Consider the following 24,117-nt stretch of genomic DNA (forward strand, 5'->3'; position numbering starts at 1 on the left):
GCGCCGTGCCCGCCGGGGGCGCCGGCATGGCCAGAGTCCTCTGAGGTAAGGTGGCTGTGGTGGCCGCAGCAGGGGCGCCTGGGTGGGGGAGGCCCAAGGGCTTGCTGGCAGGGTCTAGAGTCAGGTGGCGGGCCTGGGGGTGGTAGGTTCGAGCCAGGTTCCTGATGGAGGCCTCTCGGGGCGGGACCACCGGGCAGGGCTCTCTGCCGTCTGCCTTTCTGAAGAAGGCCTCCGACTTGGCATACAGGGGCAGGTTGCAGTAGTCACCTGTAATCACAGGGGCAGCGCGGGTCAGAGACAGAGGCTTGGGACCTCCCTCCTTCCCCCCACACCAGACGCTTCGCCTCTCTGAGCCTCAGTTTCCCTACCAGGGACAGGGGAATGATCCCACGTTCCTCCAGGCCTGTATGAAGCGTGGGGTACAAGGTGTGGCAGCAATGGCTGGCACTCAAGTCGTGGCTCAGTAATATGGCTGCTCCACAGTCACCAGAGGTCGGGAGACTTGGAGTGACGGGAAGTTCCCTGCTTCTAAAGGTAAGGGCTTCCCAGTGGCTTCTCCTCACCCTGTGGGGTCTGACCGTGTCACCCATGGGACCCCATCCCTCCCCTTGCTCCCACCTCTGCTTCTCTTGTAGCTGGGATTACAGGCGTGCACTACCACACCCAAGGCTGCTAGCCTCGCTCCACTGGAATAAATTCAAGCAGAGCTGAGGCCAGAGGGCAGCGGCCCCCATACCAGGCCGCCTCTCATCTAGCACAGCTTCGGATTACGGATCTGCCACCACCCTGTGAGATCTTCCTAGGCATCGGCCCATCACATTTCAATAGAAAAACCCCTTTCCACAGTGCGGAGCGGATAGTATCATTTCACGTTTGCAAAGAAGAAAATTAAGCTTCGTCGCCTGGAGGCGTGCTGGGCTGTCAGGGTCTAGCGGGGTGCAGGGGTGCAGGTGCTGGCCGGCCAGGGCACTGCAGGGGAAGGCGATCTGAGCACTCACTTTTGTTGGCCCGGTGAGGGATGGGCACGGCCACATTCTTGCCCCGGTCTGCGTCCTGGGGCTTGGGCGGGGAGGCGGTGAAGCGGCAGATGCCCGGCTCGGAGGGCGTGCTCATGGACGTCATGCTGTCGGCATTCTCGTTGGTGCCGGTGGTCATCTGGTCGGAAGAACTGTCTGAGATGAAGCACTCGGTGATCTCGAACTTGGCGTGCTGCAGCTGCTCCTCCAGCTTGGCGTGCTCGTAGGCCCGGGCCAGCTCCTCGTAGGTGGAAGAGGCACTCTCCGTGGACACCATGCTGTTCCGCCCTTTGTCTGAGGGCACGGAAGGCAAGGGGGTTAAAGGGGAGGGGAGGGGGCTCCGGGGAGGAGGAGGGAATCGACTCAACCCTGAGCGTAACTCTGTCCCTAACCCCAGGGGCCATCAGGCCACCATGCCCATCTCTTGCCCGTAGGTAGCTGATAATGAAGGCAGAGCCTCTTCTCCACCCCTGCCTGCAACACACAGCCTTTTAACAATTCCTTAATGAAGCCCAGATCAAGGAGGTCAAGTGTTTCTGTCCTAGACATGCAGTGGATGGCTGGTGGACTTGTCACTGGAAACTCAGGAGCTTGTGGGGAGGTGGAGGGAGGATGGGAGGTGGGGATGAGAGGAGGGTGGGAAGGAGGCAGCGGCTCTGCGTCTACCTGTGTCCTGGGACAGGCTGGCACTGTAGCTGTCACTCTCGGTGACGGTCACGCCATGCTGGGAGCCCACGGTGCGCCAGTCGGAGGTGAGCGTGCGCGCAGGCGTGGAGGCCTGGCACTTGGTCAGGGTCCACTGGCTGGAGTACCGGTTCCGGGTGCTGTGGGCCGATTTCACATTCTTCCTGGATACTGGGTCTGTGTAGAGGGAAGCAAAAGAGATACTTGGTACTTAGTGCAAAGGGAGAGGCAGAAGCAGCCACAGATGTCCCCTTGGGAATGACCACCACACCACTGACCCCAGAAGAGAGGAGTAAGACAGCAGAAATAGAAATGGGGGGGGGCAGCGGGCAGCATCCCATCCTCCCTGCCTGCCATGCCTTTCCCCTGTCCTCCTGACTGTCCTTGGTGGATTCCAGCCTTGGGTCCAGAACCGCCACGTTTGCTACTGAAGTCCACCCGAGAGCGAGCAGACCCAGCTGGCTCTCAAAATTCCTAGGTTAGCCACAGGCCCAAAGCCACAGCCAGTGAGCCTGTAAGCAAGGTCTTCGGGGTCTGATTCCAGTGATTGCTGTTTTTCTTTCTTCCAACACATGCCATCCTGATTCCTTTTTTAATTGTGTTTTTAATCACCCCTGACTCATGCTGTGCCAAGACCCGCCGTGTCTCCCTGGGGAGAATGCATACTGGTGCCCGGCCGGATGTCAGACATGTCGATGAGCGGCCCAGTGCTCTGGATGAGGGCGGGGTGGTGCAGGGACACTCCGGTGCAGAAGCTCTGTGGGTTGACGGCTTGGCTGAACTCCGCGTCCGTCACGGGGATGGTGGCTTTGTCATCTCCTAGAGGAAGAGCGAGCATCACCAGAGGCCTCCCCAAATTTCTCTTTCTCCTATGCTGAGTCCCTCCCCTGCCCTCGGCTCTGTCTCCCTGCCCAAATTCTCACCCATGGACAGAAAAGAGAAAAGGCCTTGGAGAGAAGCGTTGGTGGGTGCCAAGGCTGCTGAGGCCTGGCCCTGACCTGGCATGGGTGGCTTCCCTCCATGGGCTGTGGCTTGGGAACGCACGGCTAGGGCCGGGTCGAGAGCACATGCACCTGCCACTCACCCAGCTGCTTGATGCCCTCCTTGTCCTCAATGAGCAGCTGGACCCTGGGAATGTCAATGTGCAGCCGCGGGCCCTGCGGCGGTCCCTTCACGGGGGTGTCAAAGCTTCTGTTGTTCTTGCTGTGAGGGGGAGGAAAGCAGGAGAGGGGGCTCAGCAGACATGTGGGATGGGGCGTGGGGCCTGCTGGACAATGGGACCTTAGAGCCTGTTTTACTATAGGAGGCTCCTGGGTCCATGGCAGGGCTCAAGGTAGGATAGGAAAGAGGAAGCAGCTGTGTGTACTCACCTTATCAACATTTCTGCCAAACTCTTTGCATCTGTAAAACAGTAGAGGGAGAGAGAGGGAAAGGGAAAAGAGAGAGAGGGAGGGAGTTGGGTGAGCATGGAGTTCCAGAGGGGTGCTGCTGAGAAGAGGCATTGGGGATGAGGCGGGAGAGCCTCCTAAAGTGGGAGGCAAATGCTGAGGACCTACTGAACAGCCAAACATGGGGTGAGATTTCTGTTGTTCCCAATTCAGGATCCGGCTCACACCTGTCTTCCTTTCCCTCAGGGTTTCATCTCATAGATCTTTCCCAAAAGAGAAGGGACATGGGAAATGCTTCCCCAGGGGACAGCCTGGAACTGAGCACCGGTGAGGGATCCTCAGTTATCTTTTGGGAAGAGGAGGGTGGAGGGTGAGGTAGAGGAGGGACTAAATCCTCACACCCACCCAGAGGCTTCACTTCCTCCTTTAGGATATGGCCCCCTAAATATTCATAGAGAGGTCTGTCTGAGAGTCCCTGGCTTACGTCAAAGGGGCCTTGAGTATGATTGTGATTGTAAGGTTGGAAGAAAGGAGACTCAATGGGCTCCAGTAATCTATAAGAGCTCTGTGACTTAGCAACATGGTTGTGAGATCTGCATGCATGCAGCTGACCATCTGACTACCTATCTATTTATCCAACCATATACTTAACCACCCAACCCAGCATTCATCCATTCATTCACCCAACCATCCAACATCCTATCACACATTCAACATCCATCCAACCATCCTTCCACTTGTATAGCCAGTCTTCCATGCAACCATCCAACTGTTCATCTGATTATCCCACCATTCCAATGAATGTTTATCCAACCATATAAATATCCATATTGTCATTTACCTAGCCTCCAAATTGTTCATCCATCCATCCACCCACCTACCCATCCATCCATCCATCCATCCATCCACACATCCATCCAACTTTTTATTATACCAATCCATCCAGCCATTTGAGCATCCAACCAGCCACCAGCACCCATCCATCCACGATGAATCATCTGGTCATTCCCAGACTCAATTCTAGAACATCCCAAGGAATACTGGATAGTAGTTCTTTTGTGCTGTATGGGCTCTTGGCATTTTGAATTATATTGTGAACGCTCTAAGGACATGTTCTTTTTGGTTCCTGATTTCTAAAGTCTAGCAATATCTTCACAGCAGACTCAATGTTTTCCAAACTAGTGAGCAAACGTTTACGAAGCAACCAGTAGGCACTTCAAAGTATTTTAACACCTGGCCTGGCATGGAAACCTCGTGGTCAGAACTGAGCAAAGTCCTAAAGTGACGAAACCATTTGCATGTTTTTACCAACCACTGTGGCATAGGCAGCGCACAGTGAACAGCTGAGGATAGTTCAGAAGGTTTCAGTGGCGACTCTCCACTGCGGGGATCCAGGCAGTCTCTCTTGCCTAGGAGGTACTGTGGTCTGTCGAAGGATGGTCAGTGTGGTGGGGAGTCAACGCCCTCCCCCAGAAACTCACTCACTCACCTCGGAGCCGCTTCAGCCGCTTCTCCTTCCTCTTCTTCCGCACGATGAAGAGCAGTGCCACTCCCAGGGTGGCCAGGATGACCGGGCAGCCGATGGTGAACAGCTTCTTCACATCATCCCCCTCCCCTTGAGCGGACTTGATGGGTGGGATGGTACCTGGATGGGGGTGAAGCAGAGAATCAGGGGGTCCTCAAGAGCCGGGACTGGTGCAGTCCCCTGGAGTTTGGCAGCCCGCTGACTTCCCGCTGCTCCTGGTCCCTGACCTCTACCTCCTGGCCCGGAGCTCTGGCCCTCTCCACTGCCCTCATCAAGCAGCCACGAAGATAACTTCCTCATATGATTCGGGAATTACGTCCTAATGTCTCTCAGAGTCGGAAACCGACTCTGGCAGGAAACCTGCCTGTTGGGGTCCAATGTTTAATCCTCGAGGATGGATAAATGGCCTTAAATCCTGCCCCAGATTTGGGGAACAGAGGGGGAAGAGCAGTAGGAAGAAATCAAGGCAGGGGTTCTGGAACTAAAACCCCTGCATTAGCTCCCTGCTGCCCCTCCAGGGACAATATCCTCTAACTCCGGGTGCTTGCAGGAGACAATGCTACGTGATTTTGCCCACAGAACCCTGGGCCAAGCCCCGATCCTGGCCTGTTTTCCACGTTCTTTCACAAAAAGCCTGCCTTGTTTGGGCCCTTTCTTACATGCTACTTTAATTTTGTTTCCTTATCACATAGGTAGCATTGATTTAGCTTCTGACGGTGGGCTTCTCCTAGCTCCTGTAGTATATCTGTGTGTGCGCACACACGCCTTGGCAAGTGTCAGCTAGAGGCTCAGCGAAGGCAGTTTTCAGCCTTCCCAGACTCCCTTGCTGCTAGATGAGAGCCAGGTTTGGACAACAGTGTGAAGAAGCTAGGAGCATGAGCTCCTGGCCAACTCGGTTAAGAACTAGGGTGTCTTTTCTCTCTCTTTGGGGAGGAGGAGGGTTTGGGGCTCCTTGTGAGAGACGGCACCGCTTGTTAGCGGTGGTTGCTGGCCAACTCTCCATAAGACTTTATGAGAACAAGAGCAAAGTCTTCCCTGGGCTAAGCCACCAGGCTTTTGTTTGTTGCAGCTGCACAGACTGTCTCATCCTGACTAACATAGGTGCCCGCAGAGCTTCTGGAGGGCAGGACCCGAGCCGCATCTCTGTCTCCCCCTCGCTCATCTCCCGCAGCAGCCGAGAGAAACAATTACATCTTTTTATTTTTTGTCAGTTCTAAGGTTTGAACTTAGGGTCTGGGTGCTGGCACTGAGCTCTTTGGCTCAAGGCTAGCCCTCTACTACTTGAGCTATAGCAGCACTTCCGGTTTTCTGGTGGTTAATTGGAGAGAAGAGTTTCATGGATCTCCCTGCCTGGGCTGGCTTTAAACTGTGATCCTCAGATCTCAGCCTCCTGAGTAGCTAGGATTCCAGGTGTGAGCCACCAGTGCCCGGCTCAAGATTACATCTTAAAGGCCTGTCCATCCTTAGTGCTCCGGCGGCCTTTGGTAGCTTGCTCGTACTGGTCACCGGTGCATCTGTCTCCTGGCCTGCCTGCTGTCACTGGACTGCTCCATGCCTGCTGCATTCCTGCCTCAGTTTCTACTTGTGTCTCTATTGTCTGCTGCCCCCCCCGCCCCCCTGCCCTCCCACACTCACTGCCGTCGTAGTCCAGGGTGGCGAACTGGGCGGTCTCGTTGCTGCAGCCCGCGCTGTTGCAAGCCCTCATGCGGAGCTCGTACCACGTGGCCTCCCGCAGTTCGGTGAGAAACACCTCTGCCGAGCTGTTGGCCCGCAGGCTCTGCCAGGCCCAGCCGCCCTTGGGCCGGTACTCCAGCAGGATGGCTGTGATGGGACAGCCCCCGTGGTTCCAGCCCTGCAGGTTAAGCCGAGCGTGTGTGGAGTTGATGTGGGTGAAGAGGTGTTGGTCTTTGCTGAAGGAGGGCTCTGGGGGGGGGGCCGAGGGGGGGAGGGGAGAGAGGTTAGAGAGCTCACCAGGGCCGGGAGTGACTGTCCCCGCTGGACAGGATTCCCTGGGGTAGCTGGGACTCCGGGGACTCCGGGGACAGGGGGGCAGATCAGCAGTTAACACAGGTAGGGAGGAGAGATGAGCAGGGGGGGATGAGGGAGGGGGAGCGGGAGGAGAGGTGGAGGAGGGGGAGTCACCTGTGTCCCCTGGTGGGGAAGCAAGCACAGTTTTCCTTGGGGACCATGATTCTGTCATCTCTATGCTCTAGTGATGGAAAGGAGGCTGAGCCCCCGCCGCCAGGCCTCCATGCCCTGGGCTGCCACCCCCCACCCCATCCCCCTCTACCCCCCCCAGCTCCCCGCTGGGATGAGACCACTTCCCAGAGCCGGCCTCACCCCGCCCGTGGGTCTTGGCCTCGATGATCTCGCTGATGCGTCCGGAGCCCACGCTGTTCTTGGCGGCCAGCTTCACCTTGTACCACGTGCCGCACTTGAGGCTGTCCAGCTTGAAGGAGCGCTCGCCGGAGCTGATGAGCACGTCCTTCCACTCCTCGCTGTTGTCCTCGGAGTACTGCAGCACGAAGCCTGCCGGAGGGGCTCGGCTCAGGCGGGCAGGCAGGGCAGCAGAGGCCCGGCCTGGACAGCCCGGGTACCATGAGGGTGAGACCACAGGCAGGGGCAGAGCCCTTTGGTCTTTGGGAGGGGCATATGCAAATGAGATGCAAAGTAGCAATGGTATCAGGTCCGCCCTAGGTGAATCTGCCATTCAGCTTAGCTCTAGTGTGCAAACAGAGCAGTAAGGCTTAGGAGGGTTGGGGTGGGGGACTCTGACCAACTGCGTCTGCAGCATCTCTTGGAGCTTGTGGCTAAGCAGATTCTGACCCCACCCCAGAGAGGAAAGCAGATTTCGGATGCACCCCGCTGACAAGTAGCAAGGGGGTGGGCACATTTCCCACGCGCTCGAGTATCTTGTGGTCGTTTCCTGTGGGTTACGGGGCGGGGGGCGAGGGGGCCCTGCCGTGTGGGACCCGGGTGTCCCTCCTCACCTCGGATGGAGCTGCCTCCGTTGTCACCTGGGATCCAGGTCAGGGTGATGGATGAAGCTGAGGTTTTGGAGACCGTGAGGCGGGGCTGGTCCGGGGGCACTGTGACAGAAAGCCAACCCCCTCAGCACAAAGGGTTAAGTATCCCGATGGGGGGTGCAGGTCTTCCACACCCGTCCTCCATGTCCTCACCCACTGCCTCCTCTTCCGTTCCCACCACTGTCCCCAGCCTCCATCTCCCACTCAGGCCGGGCTTTTGCCACCCTTCCAGAGCCTCCCCCGCCTCCCCAGACCTTACCTTGTACCAGAAGATTGACGATGATGGTGTCAAAGCCGCCGGTGTTGGTGGCCGTGCAGGTGTAGTAGCCGGAGTCCTCGGCCTTCACGGCGCGCAGCAGCAAGGTGCCGTTGGAGTGGATGAGCCGGTGGCCATCCAGGGCCATCGGGATGGCCGAGTCCTCACTGCCGGGCAAGGGGGTGGGATGTGTTATGGCACGTACCCTCGTCCTGGCTCCCTCCCTCCATGTGGGAGAAATAGATCTGGGGGCAGAAGGTGGCTTGTGGGGTTACCCCAGGATACCATCCTGGGGGGTACCCTGGTTTCTTCACTGGCTCAGGGAAGAGCGACCCTGGGCTCCTGCCAGGGGAGGGGCGGGGAGGCGGGCCTGCTGCGAGAGCAGTGGTCATTGGCCCTCTGCTCTGCTGTGGCTCCCAGCACACACCTGTCCTTCGTCCACTTCACAGCGGGGGCCGGGTCTCCCACTGAATTGCAAGGTAGCCGGACATCTCTCATCCAGGGCGTGGTCACGGTGCCTCCGAAGGAGATGATCTTTGCTGGAGCTGCGGGAAGAGAGGACAAGAGCCACCCCGCGTATACCTTTTAACACCCTGGCTTGCTTTCTTTAGATTTCTCATCCAAGCCACAGTGGGGGTGGATCTGAGGGACACAGATGACCAGTGGCGGGCTGCAGGCTCAAGGGGCTCTGGACAAGAACCTGGAGACTGATTTGGAAGAGATGGGGGAGGTGAGATGACTTGCAGGACTTGGGGCATCTCAGTGGGGACAGCGCCCTTGCAAGAGGAGGGCTCGTGGGGCAGGGGAGGCCGAGGACCCTGACCCATGGGCGGGTCTGGGGCGCAGGACAGAAGCAGGGACTGGACACTGTCTGCTTTGGGAGTCACGAGGGCAGGCAGACCACCAGGAGCTATACCACCCTGGGGTCATCCTCAAGCAGGATGAAGGAGACCAGGAGTGTCCCTGGGGTGAAGGGAGCAGGCTCTGCAGATGAAGCAGTGGCTACAGAAAACCGGAAGTGGCGCTGTAGCTCAAGTGGTAGAGCACTCACGTTGAGCTGAAGAGCTCAGGGACAGCGTCCAGGCCCAGAGTTCAAGCCCCACAACCAACCAAAAAAAAAAAAAATCAAGAAATGTATGTATATGGCTGCTCTCAGTGTGTGTGTGTGTGTGTGTGTGTGTGTGTGTGTGTGTGTGTGTGTGTGTGCAGGGTAGCGTGCACATGCGTTCCTGGAAGGACAATGCCCTGTAGGAATGTGTTGGAGTTAATACCTATGGGGTGGGCCCAGACTTTTGTCAAGAGCCCAGGTCCCCAGTCCCCTGCTGTCCCCTGCTCTCGGGGCCAGTGGCAGCCATCTGGGGAGGAATGCGGGCTCCAGGACCCTTCTCCCCCCTTCCTCCCAGGAGAGGAGCCCCAAGAAGGGGTGGAAGGGGGTGCGGAGGCTGGTGGAAAGAGGCCCTGGCTTGGAGGCAGAAGAGCTGGCCCACTGCTGCTTGGGGCTGCAGAGCTGTCATCTTGTGACAGGTGGGGTGCACGGGCGTGCAGGTCAGAGGTGATGGGGTCCGCCTCTGAAAGGCCTTGTTTCCCGCCAGAGCCAGCTGATGGCCGAGGGAGCGGCGTGCCCAGAAGTGTGCGTGTGACGTGTGCAGAAGCTGAGCACTGCGGCAGAGCGTGGCTTTGGGTGGGGAGACAGGGTGACACCCCCTTTCTAGCTGGCAGGAGCGGGTGCAGGAACAGGCAAGGGATTGCTGGAGTCAGCGGGCAGCAGAGGCCTGGCTGGGTGGGTGTGGGAGGAGGGGAGGGGACGAGGGCCCAGCGCTGCCAGCCGCGCACAGGTGCTGCGTAGGGCACAGAGCTCTGGACAAGAGCATCTGGAAGCGTCTGTCCACCTGCCCCAGCTCTAGTCTCCTTACCTTTGCCGGCAGGCTCGATGGTGACCTTCTCGCTGCTGTTGCCCCGGCCGGCTGAGGTGACGGCGGCCACCCAGAGCAGGTACTGCTGCCCGCGGTTCAGGTGGGCGATCCGGTAGAAGAGCTGCTCTGGGCTGGTCTCATACTCGCTGGGAGCCTGCAAGACAGCACAAAGCCCAACTAAGAGGCAGAGGCCAGGCCTCCCGAGGCCTCCAGCCTGCCCCGTGTGCAGCGCCCAGGGCTGGGAGGAGGGCATGGCATGGGCGGGAGGCGGGGTGCTGTCCACTGTGGCCTTTCCAAGTTTTGAAGCCATAGTGGACACTTTGTGCCGGCCTCAGTGTCTGGGAGCAAATAGAGCTGTCCTGCCTGTGGTGTGGCAGAGGCCAGCCTCAGTTTACCTCTCTGAGGGATCCAGGCTCTGGCAACTGTAGCGTCACGTCAAGGAGTGCAGTGTCTTGCGTGCGCAATGAGGGACACAGAATGGAGAATGGGGGACAAAGGGTCCCCAAACCAGGGGAAAAGCTGAGAAGCTCAACTATTGCCTTTGCCTTCAGGGGCATAGTCAGCTCCCCCGGCCTGTCCCCTTTCTTAGTCAGTCTGCTGTCTAATTATAGACCCTCCCTCCCTCCTTGCCTCCCTCCTTCCATCCCTCCCTCCCTCCCTCCCTCCCTCCCTTCCTTCCTTCCTCCCTCCTTCCCTTCCTCTTTCCCTCCCTTCTTCCCTCCCTCCCTCCCTTCCTTCCTTCCTGCCTTCCTTCCTTCCTCCCTCCCTTCCTTCCTTCCTTCCTTCCTTCCTGTCTTCCTTCCTTCCTCCTGTGGGAAGCAGGGGTGGGTGAGGGAACTGTGTGAGTTTTACTGGGCAGCACTTTATTAATGATTATTAGCGGTATAGATCACCATATATATTTGTAGGTTACATAAATCTATAAAATTTTTTTTTTAACCAAATGACAGTTTTGACAAGTTGCCAACAAAACAATATCAGATCCCAGTGGTTTTTTACCAGTTGCTTTGATGAAAAGATTATGTTGCCTTGGAAACCAGAGGCTCAGATATTGAAATGAATTTGAGAAGGAGCTTTTGATAAGCGCGAGTTTGCAGCCCTCCTGTCAGCCTCTTCCTTGGCACAGGCTGGATGGGGCTGACTCTCATTTTATTTTATTTTTTTGGCAAGCTGTGGGGAAGGGAGGGGAGGAGAGCACCAGGGTCTCTTTGAAATCAGGGCAGCGGAAGTCCAAGGAGAGGGGGGAACAGATGGGGGCCCTGAGGCCAGAGGGAGCTAATAATTAGTTATCTCTGTAGCAACAGGATCTTGCACACATGTCCACATGCAGCGGGCCGTGGAGATGCGTGCACGTGCGGACGGACAGGCCTCCAGGCAAGAGATGGGGTCACAGAGGGACATTCTTTGAGGCCCGCATGTGGGAGTGGGGGCCGGGGGGAGGACAGAGAAGTCAGCTCATTTGTAACAAGAGAAGAAAACATCACTTTTGGCCTCAGGCCATCTGCAGGGAAATATTAGGGAGCAGGCACAGGCTCCTCCCAGACCCCTCTTCCCCCCACCCAGGCAGACTTTCCCTCCTGCCTCCCCCACAAGGGGGCAGGCCTAGCCCCCAAATCCAAGGCCTGCTGGGGACAGGGCCATCTTGAGTTAGGAAACCCTTTCAAGCCACAGCCTCGGGGCTGCTGTGTGTGTCTAGTGCATAGTTCCCATCTGGGCATGAGGTCTGGCAGGTGCAGCGGCTCTGTGTGGCCTGTGAGTGTGGCCTCCAGTGTCGCCTCTGCTTTTGGGTCTCAGTGTTCTCTTCTGCGAGCTGGGATGCAAAGCAGCTTCGCCAGCCCTGTGTGTGACTGTGGGGCAGCGGGAGGCACTGGTGTATGCTCTTTGTAGCCAGAAGACGTTCTCTGGGCTTGTCATCAGTGAGGATAGAGCGGGGTGTGTGTGTGTGTGTATGCATGCACGTGCATGCAGGCAGCCTGTTCCTGCATGTGTGAAGAAAGCTTGTGTGCTGGTGTGTTCTGGAGTAAGTGAACCCTGGTACTGGCACGGGACAGGGACATTTGCTGTCCCCTTGACAACGTCAGCATCTGACCCAGATCCTGGTACCTTCTCTTTCATCTCTTGAAATCACTTCCCACTAATTAAGTCCCAGTGGATCAAAGGCATAAAAGGAAAAGGCAAATTATGAAAGAAGAAACGATAGGTAAATATTTCCATGTCTTTCTAGTCATAAAAATAAAGGCAAGTGTAAATGATCAATCCAGATCCTTTGAGAAAAAATGCTATGTTGTATTGGGAGCAGGAAGGCAAGCAATAAGCTGCCCAAATACTTTTAATTCATATGCTAGAAAACGGCTATTCTTCATATGTAAAAAGCACTTATAAATTAATAAGAAAAAGCATAAGCAATCAAAATAACAAACAATGGATTAAGGGCACACACTGACAATTATCCAAAGTAGAAAAATATAGTGAATCAGCGTATAAAATAACCAACTTAATGAATAAGCAGAGAAAGGTAATTTAGAATCAGACACTTAAGAAAAAAGCCAACTGGGGGCTGGGAAGGTGGCTCAGTGGTAGAGCGCTTGCCTTGCATGCATGAGGTCCTGAGTTCGACTCCTCAGCACCACATAAGCAAAAAGAAAAAAGCCGGAAGTGGCGCTGTGGCTCAAGTGGTAGAGCGCTAGCCTTGAGCTGAAGAGCTGAGGGACAGCGCCTAGGCCCAGAGTTCAGGCCCCACGACCGGACCCAAAAAAAAAAAGAAAAAAGCCAACTGACCAAATGAAAACCAAACAAAAGCACACTTAGAATCAGTATGGATGAACAGGACAATGTGATGGTCTATGTCATACCACAAGTATCTGTGTTCTTGTGGAAACATAAATTAGAGTAAACTTACTGAAAGTCAATTGATAAATGTCTACATAGAACCTTTAAAACATTCATGCTGTGATCCAGGAACTACTAGAAAATACCTATGGAAATATGACGATATCACTTTTGTAAAGACTAGTCAATGAAGCATTACTGATGAGGGCGAAACTGAAATATACTTAAATATAGACTATGATGATATTTTTAAAATGGATCATGTAGAGATGGCTGTTGGAGATGGTGTTCTAGCTGGGTGCAGTGGTTCACATCTGTAAGCTCTTAGGAGACAGAGATGAGAAGGATCATAGTTTAGGGCCAGACTAGGCAAAAAAGTGAGATTTCATCTCAACATATAATCTTGGTGTAGTGGTATGTACCCATAATCTCAACTACATGGAAGACATACACAGAAGGATCATGGTCCTAGGCCAGCCTGGGCAAAATAACCAAGACACTATCTTAAAAATAAAGGCAAGGGGCAGAGGTGTGGCCCAGGTGGTAGAGTGCCTGCGTAGTACTGCCAACAAAAAGTATGTTTTAACAGAATATCTGATGGCATGGCCTACCTAAATTACGCGAGGAATGCAGATTATATAAAACATTTAAATTTTGTAAAATGTCAACCACAACCCCCACCAACGAACCCCAAACCCAAAAATATATATGGATCAAAGACTACAATTAGACTGTACAAGTCATTTTTATGTTCCTCTTCGTTCTCTGTGTTTTAGAATTTTCTATACTTGGATTTATTTCTGTAATTGTTTTTATGATCAGAGGGAAAAGAGCATATGTACTAAAATGTTTGGTAAAGTTTTGACCTGGACTCCACGCAGCTCAGGTGTCCCCTCCCCTCCCCACAGACGCACTTCCTGAGGAAGCCGTGCATGCACATTCCTACCCTCCCGCCAGCATGTACACACACCAGTGTGTGCATACAGTGCACACTCAACCTTGCTGGCATCAGTGTCTAACCCCAGACCACACCCAGAGTTCTATACTGTCACCCATGCTCATCCCTAACACCTGCTCCAGCCGCCTCTTACACATGGGTTTCTGACACAGGGTGGAACTGCAAAGCATTGTCACACATGGTGGCTGGGTCCCAGGGTTCCTCATTATACTCAGCCGACTCCTCAGCCCTGTTCCCAGTCTTCCCATCCAGCTGAAACTAGATTCCTCATCTCACTATGGTAACCTTGTGTGACGCCACCCCACGGGAAATCTCTGCTGGGGAGAGAGGATTCTTACATGCCCAGGACACAGAATGGCCAAAGCAAAGGTCCTTGCTCTAGCTTGGCTCTTAAATGCTCCCCAGAGGTCCATTGTTGAAGCCTTGGGTCCCAGTCTGAGGCTCGACAGGGCAGTGGTGGGGCCTGAGGAAAGGGAGTGAGGCCACTGGCAGTGTGGCTTCCCCTTTTGAAGCAGGGAAACTCCCCCCAATCCCCACTTTGCTTTACTTATTTTTTTCTGGTGTTGGTTCTGGGGCTTGAACTCAGGGCCTGGGTGCTGTCCCTGAGCTCTTTTTTCTTTCTTTCTCAAAGGTAATAATCGGACACAGCTCCACTTCCAGATTTTGCCGGTGGTTAATTGGAGATAAGAATCTCATAGACTTTCCTACTCAGCCTGGCTTCCAACTGCGATCCTCAGATCTCCCAAGTGGCTAGGGTTACAAGAGTGAGGCACTTTTGTACCCAACCACCCTCTGCTTTTTTTTTTGTCAGTCGTAGGGCTTGAACTCTGGGCCTGGATGCTGTCCCTGAGCTCTTCAACTCAAAGTGAGCACTCTACTGCTCGAGCCACAGTGCCACTTCTGGTTTTCTGGCAGTTAGTTGAAAATAAGAGTCTCATGGCTGGCTTTGAACCACGCTCCTCAGACCTCAGCCTCCTGAGTAGCTAGGAAGACAGGTGTTGAGCCACTGGCCGCTGGCCCCGCTCTGCTTTTTGAGATGAGGTCTTTATGTTGCCCTGGCTGGCCTTCTCTCCTTTGGCCTCCCAGCCAGCACAGGAGAGCATCTTGCTCTACCACGTGCCTCCTACCCCTGTGCTACCTCACCATAGGCTCAAAGGCTTTGGAGCCACGTAATCACAGAATGAAACTCTGAGCCAAAATAAACCATCCTCATGTAGGCCAGTGCTGGGGCTTGAACTCAGGACTTCATGCTCTTGTTTGGCCTTTTAGTCAAGCCTACCACTTGAGCCACATCTCCACTCCTGCTCCCCTTCCCTCTTTTAAGGTCGATTACCTTAGGTATTGGTCACAGTGCCAGAAAGCTGACTGTCACAGGCCCAGGGTCCTCATAAGCAGGAGAAAGTACTGGGGACCAGGAGCCCTGCTCTGGAGCCAGGCACAAGCTGTCCAGCCAAGCAGTGGGGAACCCCAAAGCCGGAGCTAATGGAGGCTCCTGGACACCCGTCTCTTTGAAAGACTTTGTTGTCAGAGGAGGAGATGCGAGCGGAGAGTGACTACCTTGTCCCATTGTTAGAAAAGAACATCTGCCCAATGCGGAGCGCGTTACCATCTCCAGGCTGTTACTTATTCACTCATCAAACATGTATCAGTGACCATGACATTCCTGGAATACGGCTCACAGCTGGGGACCAGAAGATGAAAAGGGCTGTTTCTGTCCTGCCTGGGGCTGCAGAGCTCAGTGAGGACGAGGAGGACAGCGAAGAGCTGTAGGGCATGCATGTGGAGTGGGGAGGGGTGAGAGGTACAGTGGGTCCGGTTGTGGGGCCTGAACTCTGGGCCTGGGCGCTGTCCCTCAGCTCTTCAGCTCAAGGCTAGTGCTCTACCACTTGAGCCACAATGCCACTTCCGGTTTTCTGGTAGTTAATTGGACATAAGAGTCTCCTGGCCTTTCCTGCCCAGGCTGGCTTTGAACCTCGATCCTTAGATCTCAGCGTCCTGAGTAGCGAGGATTACACGTGTTGAGCCACTGGTGCCCAGCCTCCCTGGGGTGTTGAAAGACTTGTCGATAAGAATCGAGACACCGTGTGCATGTGTCACATGAGAGAGGGGGGAGAGAGGGTAAAAGTCATGGCTGAAAACACGGATTGGAAAATACCAGGGGTCTGCAGATGTGTCACAGCTGGACTCCAATCCCCAGTGGCAGGGGTGCATCCTGCAGGCGCCCCACCGTGGTAAGGGGCTGCCAGAGAATGTCTCTAGGCTCTGGGAGCCGAGGAGTGCCGCACGAAACTGCCCAAGCAGGAAGCTAGCAACTGGAACGGGTGTACAAAACGGGGCACACGTGTGAGTGAATGCACGCACAGCAACGTGAATACAGCTCACACCTGGTGGGGGGGGGAGTAGTGGTTGGGCGGGACACAGGAGGGTGTGTGGTTGCGGGGGGGGGTGCCATGATGTCCTGCCCTCTGCTCTGGGTGAGTGGCGTGCACTCTGGTGCAGGAAGGCAGTGGCCACGAGGGGACTGACGCTGTGAGCTTCCCTGGCGTGGAGCGATCGTGGCCTGGCGAGTGCGGGCTGGCCCACCCAGCCCTGGCAGGGCCACTCAGAAAGACCACAAGAAGGCACAGCCCAGGAGGAAGGGAGTCCTTCCGGAGCCACGTCCCCTGCTGCTGCTGCACGCTCATGCGCATGCTCTCCCGGTCACTGCCAGGGCCTCTGAGGCCGTGCAGGGGAGGAATGACTGACCTACCACCGACCCGAGGTCAGGCCCACCGCCCAGTCTCTGATTCCAAGCAGCAGCACAGATACCAGCAGCCCCAGGGTTTGGTCTGAAGGGCAGTTGAACCCCACAGGGTCTTCTTTCCTGCTCCCCATACCCCACACCATCTGGCCCTGAGCCTCACTTACCGGCTGGCCAGACCCGGGGCTGGAGCAGAAGATGGTGTACTTGCGGATCACCCCATTGGGCTTGGTGGGAGGAAGCCAAGACACCACCACACTGCTGGCTGAGGAAGGGACAGCCTTGATGCCGGCGGGGGGACCTGGTACTGAACAGGGAGAGAGGCAGGTCAGTCTTGGGAAAGGAAGAAGTGGGAAATGGAGAGGGAGAACTGGACCCGGGAGCTTGGGAGCTCGTCCTGAAGGGGGCGCCCTTGAGCCGCGAGTTCCACGGGGGAGGGCCCAGCTTGGCACACCGGTGGGACAGGCTGGTTATTTGGAGCCTGTAACAAAGTCTGACAGGAGGACCTTGGAGTGGCCAGCTTGAGAATTCTCTGGCCAGAGCCCAAGACCTGGGGAAGGCTAGAGAGAAACAGTCCCTTTGAGCGGAGCTCCGCATGCAGTGCCCTCACTAACCACAGGCCTGTGCTGAGGAACTCTCCCCCTTCCTCCCACCTCCTCGGGCATCGGTTGCTTTGCCCTTGCTGGCCTGTGAAGTCCTTCAGGCTGGAACCATAACCTGCTTCCCACCATGAGTCCGGGGCTGTCCTTGGGGGTACTGGTAGGTCCTTTCTGTGGTCTATCTTAGAAGTGACTAGCAAGGCTGTCCTAGGTGGATCCCCAACTCATGTGGACTGTGAGCTGCCCTGCTCCACCTCCAGGCCTGCCCCTCCTATCTGGGAGTCCAGGCCTCTGCTGGGGAGCAGGGGCGTCCTGTGATCAGCCACAGACCCCCCACTTCCGACCCCCCACTTTCCCACGGCTCCTGTGGGCTGCCGGTCTCTCCTCTTCCCTCCTGGGAGCTTTTGTGCTCCGTGGCGGGTGGTGATTGTATCCTATTCCATTTATTTTACCTCTCCGAGCCTCAGTTACCCCATCTACACCATGGAGATAACAACCACGCTAAAGGGCTCTGGTGAGAATTCGTGTTAATTAAAAGAAGACACCCAGCATACGACTGCCTAGCACCTAGAAGACACTCAAGAGATGGGACAAATTAATTCCTTTTGTCTTCCCTCTGCCAGCTCTCCGTTATGGCCCTGCTTGGAGGGAAGGTGGTCAGTAATTTAGGACCAAGTAAAATAACCAAACACAGCGTCGTCATTCATCGAGGGGCGCAGAGCCAGAGGCTGAGAAGCATCCTTCGCCACTACCCCCCCCCGTTCCTGCTGCAGCTCTCCCCAGCGTTTCCTGCAGACCCCAGAGTTCAGTCTTGTCTGTCTTTGCACACTTCCCTCCATCAGTTACTAAGAGAGGTATTTTAAATCTACACCCGTGCATCTGTTCTTCTTATAACCCATCAGTGTTTACTCATGAATAAATATGTACATGTAATATATATATATATATATATATATGTTTGCCTTTTGAGAAAGGGTCTAATTATGTAGCACAGGCTAGTCTTGAACTCACAGTCCTCTTGCCTCAGTCTTCCTGGTGCTGGGATTACAGGTGTGTACCACTATGCCTGGCTTATTTTTTTTATAGATTTTGAAATTATACATACAAATTTAGAATTATCTGCTTAGCCAATGGAGTATTATAATTCTTTGCTGTAAAGTACACTATATCTTATATATGACTATATATGTATGTGTGTGTATATATATATATATATATATATATATATATACGTACACACACATGTATGCACAGAACTGGGATTTTGAACTCAGGGCTTTGTACTTACTAGGCCAGGACTTTTACCAGCCCTATATTGGATATTAATATTCCAGTTTTAGACAGTTTGCATGGTATGTTTATTTTTTCTACCACCTTTCAATCTTGTCAAACATAATTATCACAAAGACATGTACTCTTTCTCTCTCTCTCTCTCTAGCACAAAACGTCTATGGTGACTTGCCACCTACAGGATTAGAATTACATTTCAGGCTTGATATTTTTGATCAGCTTTTAAATTTCTTTTCAGAATGTTTTCACTTGCGCCATTCTCTTTCTCCTCTTTGGGATTCCTTCTCCCTGTGTCTCCCTCTCCTCAATAGTCACATTCGTGTGTTTGATCCATGGTGGCTTCACTTGAGAGTGTGATAGAAAAGCAAAACTTAGGTTCTACTTGAGAACCACACCACTGCAATCTGAATTTTAACATGATTCTCAGGTGGTTTGTATACATGTTAAAGCTTAATGATCACGTCTCTGTCTCTTACCTGCTCCTTTTAATTTTCTATTCATCTTTTTCGTGTTTCATTTGGATATTTTCTTCTAACTTATCTTCCAAGTCACAATTACTTCTTCAGTTGTATCTAATATCTTATTAAACTCATCAACTGAGTTCTTTTTTCTCTCCCTTTTCCTTCCTTTCTTCCCTCTCTTCCTTCATTTCTCCTTCCTTCCTTCATTTCTTCCTTCGTTCCTTTGTTCCTTCCTTCCTTCCCTCCCTCCATCCTTCTCTCTCTTCCTCCCTTCCTTCTTTCCTTCCCTATTTCCTTCCTTCTTTCCTTTTTTCGTTTACTATGTATGTAGTCTAGGCGGTTCTTGAACTCAAGATCCTCTTGTCTCAGCTTCCTGAGTGCTGGGATTGTAAGTATGTACCACTATGCCTGGCACATCCACTAAATTCTTAATTTAGGCTATTAGTTTTTATTTTTTATATTTTCCATGCAATAGTTTCTCTGAACTTTTCAATCTTGTCAAGCATAATTATTGTAAAGGGCATGTTTTCTCTTTTTAAATTTGGAGCTCTTGTGGATCTGTTCTTTTGCATTTTTCTTTCCCTTGATGGCTTTTGCTCACGTCTCCATTTTCGTGTGCTAGACGCAGCATTTGCCAAATTGCTTACAAAATAATCTGAGGCTTCAGATGACATCATCTTCCAAAAGAGAAAATTCGTATTGGCTTCTGCCGGGCTCCACAACCTGGGTGCTGGCGAGCAGTCCGGGGTCACTTCAGTCCAGCTTCCAGGCCTGAGATGAGTCAGAGCTGGGATGTGTAATTGGTCCATTTTTTTCCTCTTGTAGTGAAAGTGCTGTATGTGGCTTGTGCTCTCAGCGGAGGGGGCGGTTTACCACCAGACACGCCCTCAACCCCTGCAGGCCTTGATCTCCACATCATGCACTGTGGAGCCTCTCAGCCACTGCCTGTAGATTTCAGCAAACCTACCCTAGGGCGAGACCACTCCACAGCTAGGTGCGCCTGGATTTTTCTCTTAGATCCAGGTCTAGTAATTCCTACTCCTAATGGGTGTTCAATACTAATTCTTCCTCCTCTACCGCCTTTTCTAAATTTCCCAAGGTCCCTCTGTTCAATTCTGACAGAGGGAATCAGAGTGAGTAGGGTTGGAATGGGGCCACGGGCCTGCATGCTTCCCATACCAACTGAGTGTTAACTGCAATGACTTCAGCCGTAAATGGCAGAGCTGGGTGGGGCTGGGGAACTCCAGGATGGGCTGTTTCCCTGCCGCCATTCCTCCAGTTCCTTGCAAATGGAACCTCTCTTTTGCTCGGGTTCCGGAGTCCCCCCCCTCCCCCTCCTGCCAACTTCAGACACAATGTGGGGTCCGTCTACCACATTGTTGGATGTGCTAGGCTTGGTGTAAGATGGTCATAAGTCCATTTTGGTAGTCATAATTTTGGTATCATAAGTGCATTTCCTTGTTGATGCTTGGCCTAGCAAAAGGTGAGCCAATAGGAAAGCTTGCTTCCACTCCCCAGAAAGGGAGAGGCAGCCATCTTGGAATCATGGTTCACAGCGGCCATGTTGAGGATGGCAGAATGATGGGAGCCACGGGCGGCGTCAATCCTGGAGCTGCGTCCCACAGGGATTCCAGCTCCCTGTGATAATAGACGTGCTCATGGGTTGCTTTCATCTTCTTTTCGGTTAGGCTTTCTGTTACATCTTAGAAAGAACTTTCCAGGTAGGTCAGTTCGTCTGGCCTCACAAGATAGCACTCTCCCCTTTTTATCCTGAGAAAACTGGGGTGTGGAGGTGAAGTGATTCACTAGTCAGAGATGGGGCTGGACAAGTTCTGTGGAGTGAGCACTCCACCCTGAGGGGCTTCCCTGAAGGCCGGGGCCCTTGGGCCGGGCTCCCGCTGTGTGCTCGGCTTCCCAGGGGTGGCAGGGTGAAGGTTCCTCTCCTTGTAAGGTGGGATGATACTCTCAGACTCCTGGGCCTCCCTCTGGGACTTTGCCCTGCTGAATTAAACAAGTGGTCTTGACCAAAGTAGGAGACAAGAAGTCTGAGGATGCCAGTAGTTCGTTCCCAGAGGCCGGGAAGTTTCCTGTGTTATGTGGCCCTGAGGCCCCATGTAGGACCAGACTTGGGGACATCTCAGCTTAGTGTCTACACAAGAGCAGGGGGCTCTGGCTGGAGTTGCCCTAGAAAGTCTTGGTGGGAGATTAATGACAGGAAAAGTAGGGCAGGCAGGCTGGTAAATATTGAAGAGCTCAGGGCTTCAGGGGAGGGGGTAAAGGGGGGACAGATCCGTCCTGGCCTAGAGCTGGTCTAGCCCCCAAGCACTGGGTGCACGTGCAGTTTCTCCCCATCAGCAACTCCCAGACTGAGTTGCTCTTTTTCAATGCCTCCAACCCTTCCAGAACTTTCTGCCAACTTGTGTGGGTAGGGCACAGACTCTAAGTTTCTCTAGTTCTTGAAGAAAGAGACTGAGTAAGAAAGAAGCCATAATGCTAACTATGGCTACTCTTTAAATACTCGCAGTGGGCTAGCCAACCCTTCTAAGAAGAAAGCCCCTGGCCCAGAACGTTCGGCTCAGAAACAACAAAGCGCTGGGCTGAGAGGATGGGGAAGATGGATGACTCACAGCAGCAGCCCAGAGTTGCCTCAGTCCCACACAGAGCTGCCTGCCTACCTGTTGTTCCCCAGGACTGGGAAGCTCTGGGTCTGGTGGAAAGTCCAGCTCTTCATCCCACCCCTCCCCTCCCCCCTGCATTGACTTAGCTCCAGCTGGCACCCACTTTCTTAGCCTTTAACTTTGTCATTCTGCTCATCTAGATCTGTTTTTCTCCCAATTCCGCACCCCATCTCCACCCCACTGAGGAAGGGTTTGGCTTCACAGCCTTGGGTGGAGGCAAATCTCCTGTCCCTTTTGCTGATTGAAGCTGTGGCCCCTGCTGAGGCCTTCGTGGGGGTGAATGCCAAGCCCCTCATGTGGGCAAGGGCAGGAGGAGGGGCCTGGCTAGCAAGCAAGGGATTAGGGGAGAGGGACAGTTGTTTGTCTCTGCATTGTCCTAGAGCACTTCACCACGGCCCGTGGTCAGTCACATCCTCTCTGAAGCAGGACCCTCCACCTCAGAGCCCGACAAGGACTCAGAGGGACAGGGGCGAGAATGGCACCCTGCTCTTCCCTGGCACCTGGGGTGGGGCTGGCGGGGAGGCAGGGACTCACCGTCCTCTTTGGTCTGGATGTAGAGAACGCTGCTGCGGACCCCGTCGCCCGCCTGCGTGTAGGCCAGCACCTGGACGCTGTAGTTGGTGAACTTCTCCATGCCCCGCAGCTCCACCCGCTCCCGCGTCGTGGTGATGTTCTGCATCTCACCCCACTCTGCAGAGAGGAGAAGGAGTGGAGCGTGGCAGCACGGCTGGGTCACAGTCCCCGGCCGCTCGGCCAGCCTGGGCTCTGGTGTTGGCAACCTGAGGCTGGGAACGAGACGCAGCCTCCAGACCATCTCTCTGCCTAAAGTGGCCCAATCGGCTGAGCCTGGCCAGTGGACCTTGCGCCAACTTCAACTGGACAGCGACTCTTTAGACCACGCCCATCTCTCCATGTCCACCTAACACATGTCCCCTTGTCAGGGCCTCTCTGGGTAGGGAAGACCCCACAAAGCCGGGCCACGGAGCTGGGCCTTCTCCCCTGGCCGTTCTTCCCTCTTATTCTGCCCTGTGCTTTGTAGAGTCTGGGCTGTTCCCCCCGGCAGGACTCCGGCGGGGTTCTGGGAGCCTTGCTTCCTGTCTCTCCCCTTCAGGCCTAGGCAGTGCTGGCTTCACACAGGTGCCAGTCCCACTGTCCACCCTCTTCCCTCCGGTTGCTTTGTTTGACTGTACCAGCTCCTCCATGCCTGATAGGAGGCCCCTAGAGAACACATCCGTGTCACCTTAGAAGGGCACAGGTGTCTCTTGTGCCCCAAATGACTCCACACCATACACGTGGCCTTCACCCCCGTGTGGCCTCCGCAGCTGGGAAGGGAGGACTGCCCTCGAGTCTCTCAGTTCTAACCTGGCCCGTGAGCAGATGCTAGCCTGGCCCTCCGTCCTGGCAGACTCACCCCCATCCACGTAGAGCGACCAGAAGATGACCCGATAGCCTTTGAGGACGCCGTTGAGGGTGCTGCGGGGGGGCTCGGACCAGGAGATGACAGCCACGTCGGAAGTGATGGACAGGGCCCGGACGTTCTCAGGGGGCTGGCTGGGCACTGCATGGGGCAGGGGAGAGCCAAGCATCCTTCCGGTTAGTGACAGCGCAGTGCACAGCCAGGTAGGCAAGTGGGGGACCTCGTGACTCCGTGGCCTGAGCGAAGTCTCCCTGCCCGAGTCTGTACGCTTTTAGCTACTCGCTCTCCAGGTAGCAAGTTCTTGGTTGTGTTCTGGAAGGAGATAAACTCTGGCACAGGCCTGGGAATCCCTCATTGGCCCACCTGGTCCAGGGATTGCACCTGCTGAATATAGTGGGCCTGGAAGACGAAGCTGGCCCTATTAGCATCTCATCTGAGTGCTGCCCAGCCCAGGGTCCACTGACCCCAGGCCTCAGCGCAAGTCTGGTCCCAGGGACTCCTGTGTCCATGTGCTAAGCAAATGGGAAGGGATCTCAAGGAACTGTGATGTGGACAGAAAAGTTCCCGGAGCCCTCCAGCATTTCTAGGACTCCTAGAAATCCTTTGTCCTGTCTCTGCACATGGCCATCACAAACGAACGCTGGGCTTGTGAGGTCAGGGCCTGTGGCCCTCTGCCCATCCCTGGCTGGCCAGAGGACAGATCGCCTTCCCTGGTCACAAGGGCCCCAGGCCTATCTCCTTTGCAAAGGAGGACTTGGGCGGCCCTTCTTGCTGGCTTCCATGAAGCCAGGGACAGAGGGGCAGGAGAAGTCTGCTCCGCTGTGGTTGGAAGCAGAGGCAGAGGCTTGGAGGGAAGGTAATTAGATCCCGTTGCCCCACAAGAGGCAAGTCTAATTTTTATGAGCATTTAAATGATAATACATCATCCTAACGATCCTCTTTGAGAATGATTATTGTTTCATATTACTTAGGTGTAAAAATATAAGCACCATGTAATTAGGGACCCAGTGTAATAAACTAATACAGATCGCCCGTTCGAACAAAATGAAGGTAATATAATTATGGAAAAGACACTCTTGCTAAGGCAGGGGCCCTTGAATACCCCAGGAGGAGCGCTAATATTGCCAGGAAACGATCAGGACCTGACAGGCTAACGAGGGCCTTAATTAAGTATGAAAAACTGCTGAGCAAATGCTGTTGGGAACTTTCTTCCCCCTTTCTCCTCCTTTGTTTGGAAAGGGCCTCTGCAGCCCATGCTACACACTCCCTGTGGGAAATGCCGAGGCCACACTGGCTCCAGGCAGAGGTCGATGCACAGTGGCTGTGGGCAGGGTCTG

At 54.3% G+C, this 24,117-nt stretch overlaps 1 protein-coding gene across 1 annotated transcript in view; it reads right to left on the bottom strand.

Annotated features, from left to right (window-relative positions):
• Positions 1-24,117, bottom strand: part of Dscaml1 (Down syndrome cell adhesion molecule like 1) — a 244,295-nt gene that overhangs the window by 7,800 nt on the left and 212,378 nt on the right. The window contains exons 18-33 of the mRNA XM_013009493.1: positions 22,775-22,921; positions 21,898-22,053; positions 16,503-16,642; positions 9,809-9,962; positions 8,323-8,440; positions 7,899-8,062; positions 7,604-7,702; positions 6,954-7,142; positions 6,249-6,536; positions 4,578-4,733; positions 3,071-3,101; positions 2,785-2,903; positions 2,367-2,519; positions 1,683-1,877; positions 999-1,310; positions 5-267 (exon numbers count right to left, since the gene is read on the bottom strand). Of these exons, the coding sequence (XP_012864947.1) occupies positions 5-267; positions 999-1,310; positions 1,683-1,877; positions 2,367-2,519; positions 2,785-2,903; positions 3,071-3,101; positions 4,578-4,733; positions 6,249-6,536; positions 6,954-7,142; positions 7,604-7,702; positions 7,899-8,062; positions 8,323-8,440; positions 9,809-9,962; positions 16,503-16,642; positions 21,898-22,053; positions 22,775-22,921 (2,684 nt within the window). The remainder of the gene's footprint in view (positions 1-4; positions 268-998; positions 1,311-1,682; positions 1,878-2,366; positions 2,520-2,784; positions 2,904-3,070; positions 3,102-4,577; positions 4,734-6,248; positions 6,537-6,953; positions 7,143-7,603; positions 7,703-7,898; positions 8,063-8,322; positions 8,441-9,808; positions 9,963-16,502; positions 16,643-21,897; positions 22,054-22,774; positions 22,922-24,117) is intronic.

This window comes from Dipodomys ordii, unplaced genomic scaffold, assembly GCF_000151885.1.
Source record: "Dipodomys ordii isolate 6190 unplaced genomic scaffold, Dord_2.0 Scaffold10, whole genome shotgun sequence".
Classification (NCBI taxonomy): domain Eukaryota; kingdom Metazoa; phylum Chordata; class Mammalia; order Rodentia; family Heteromyidae; genus Dipodomys; species Dipodomys ordii.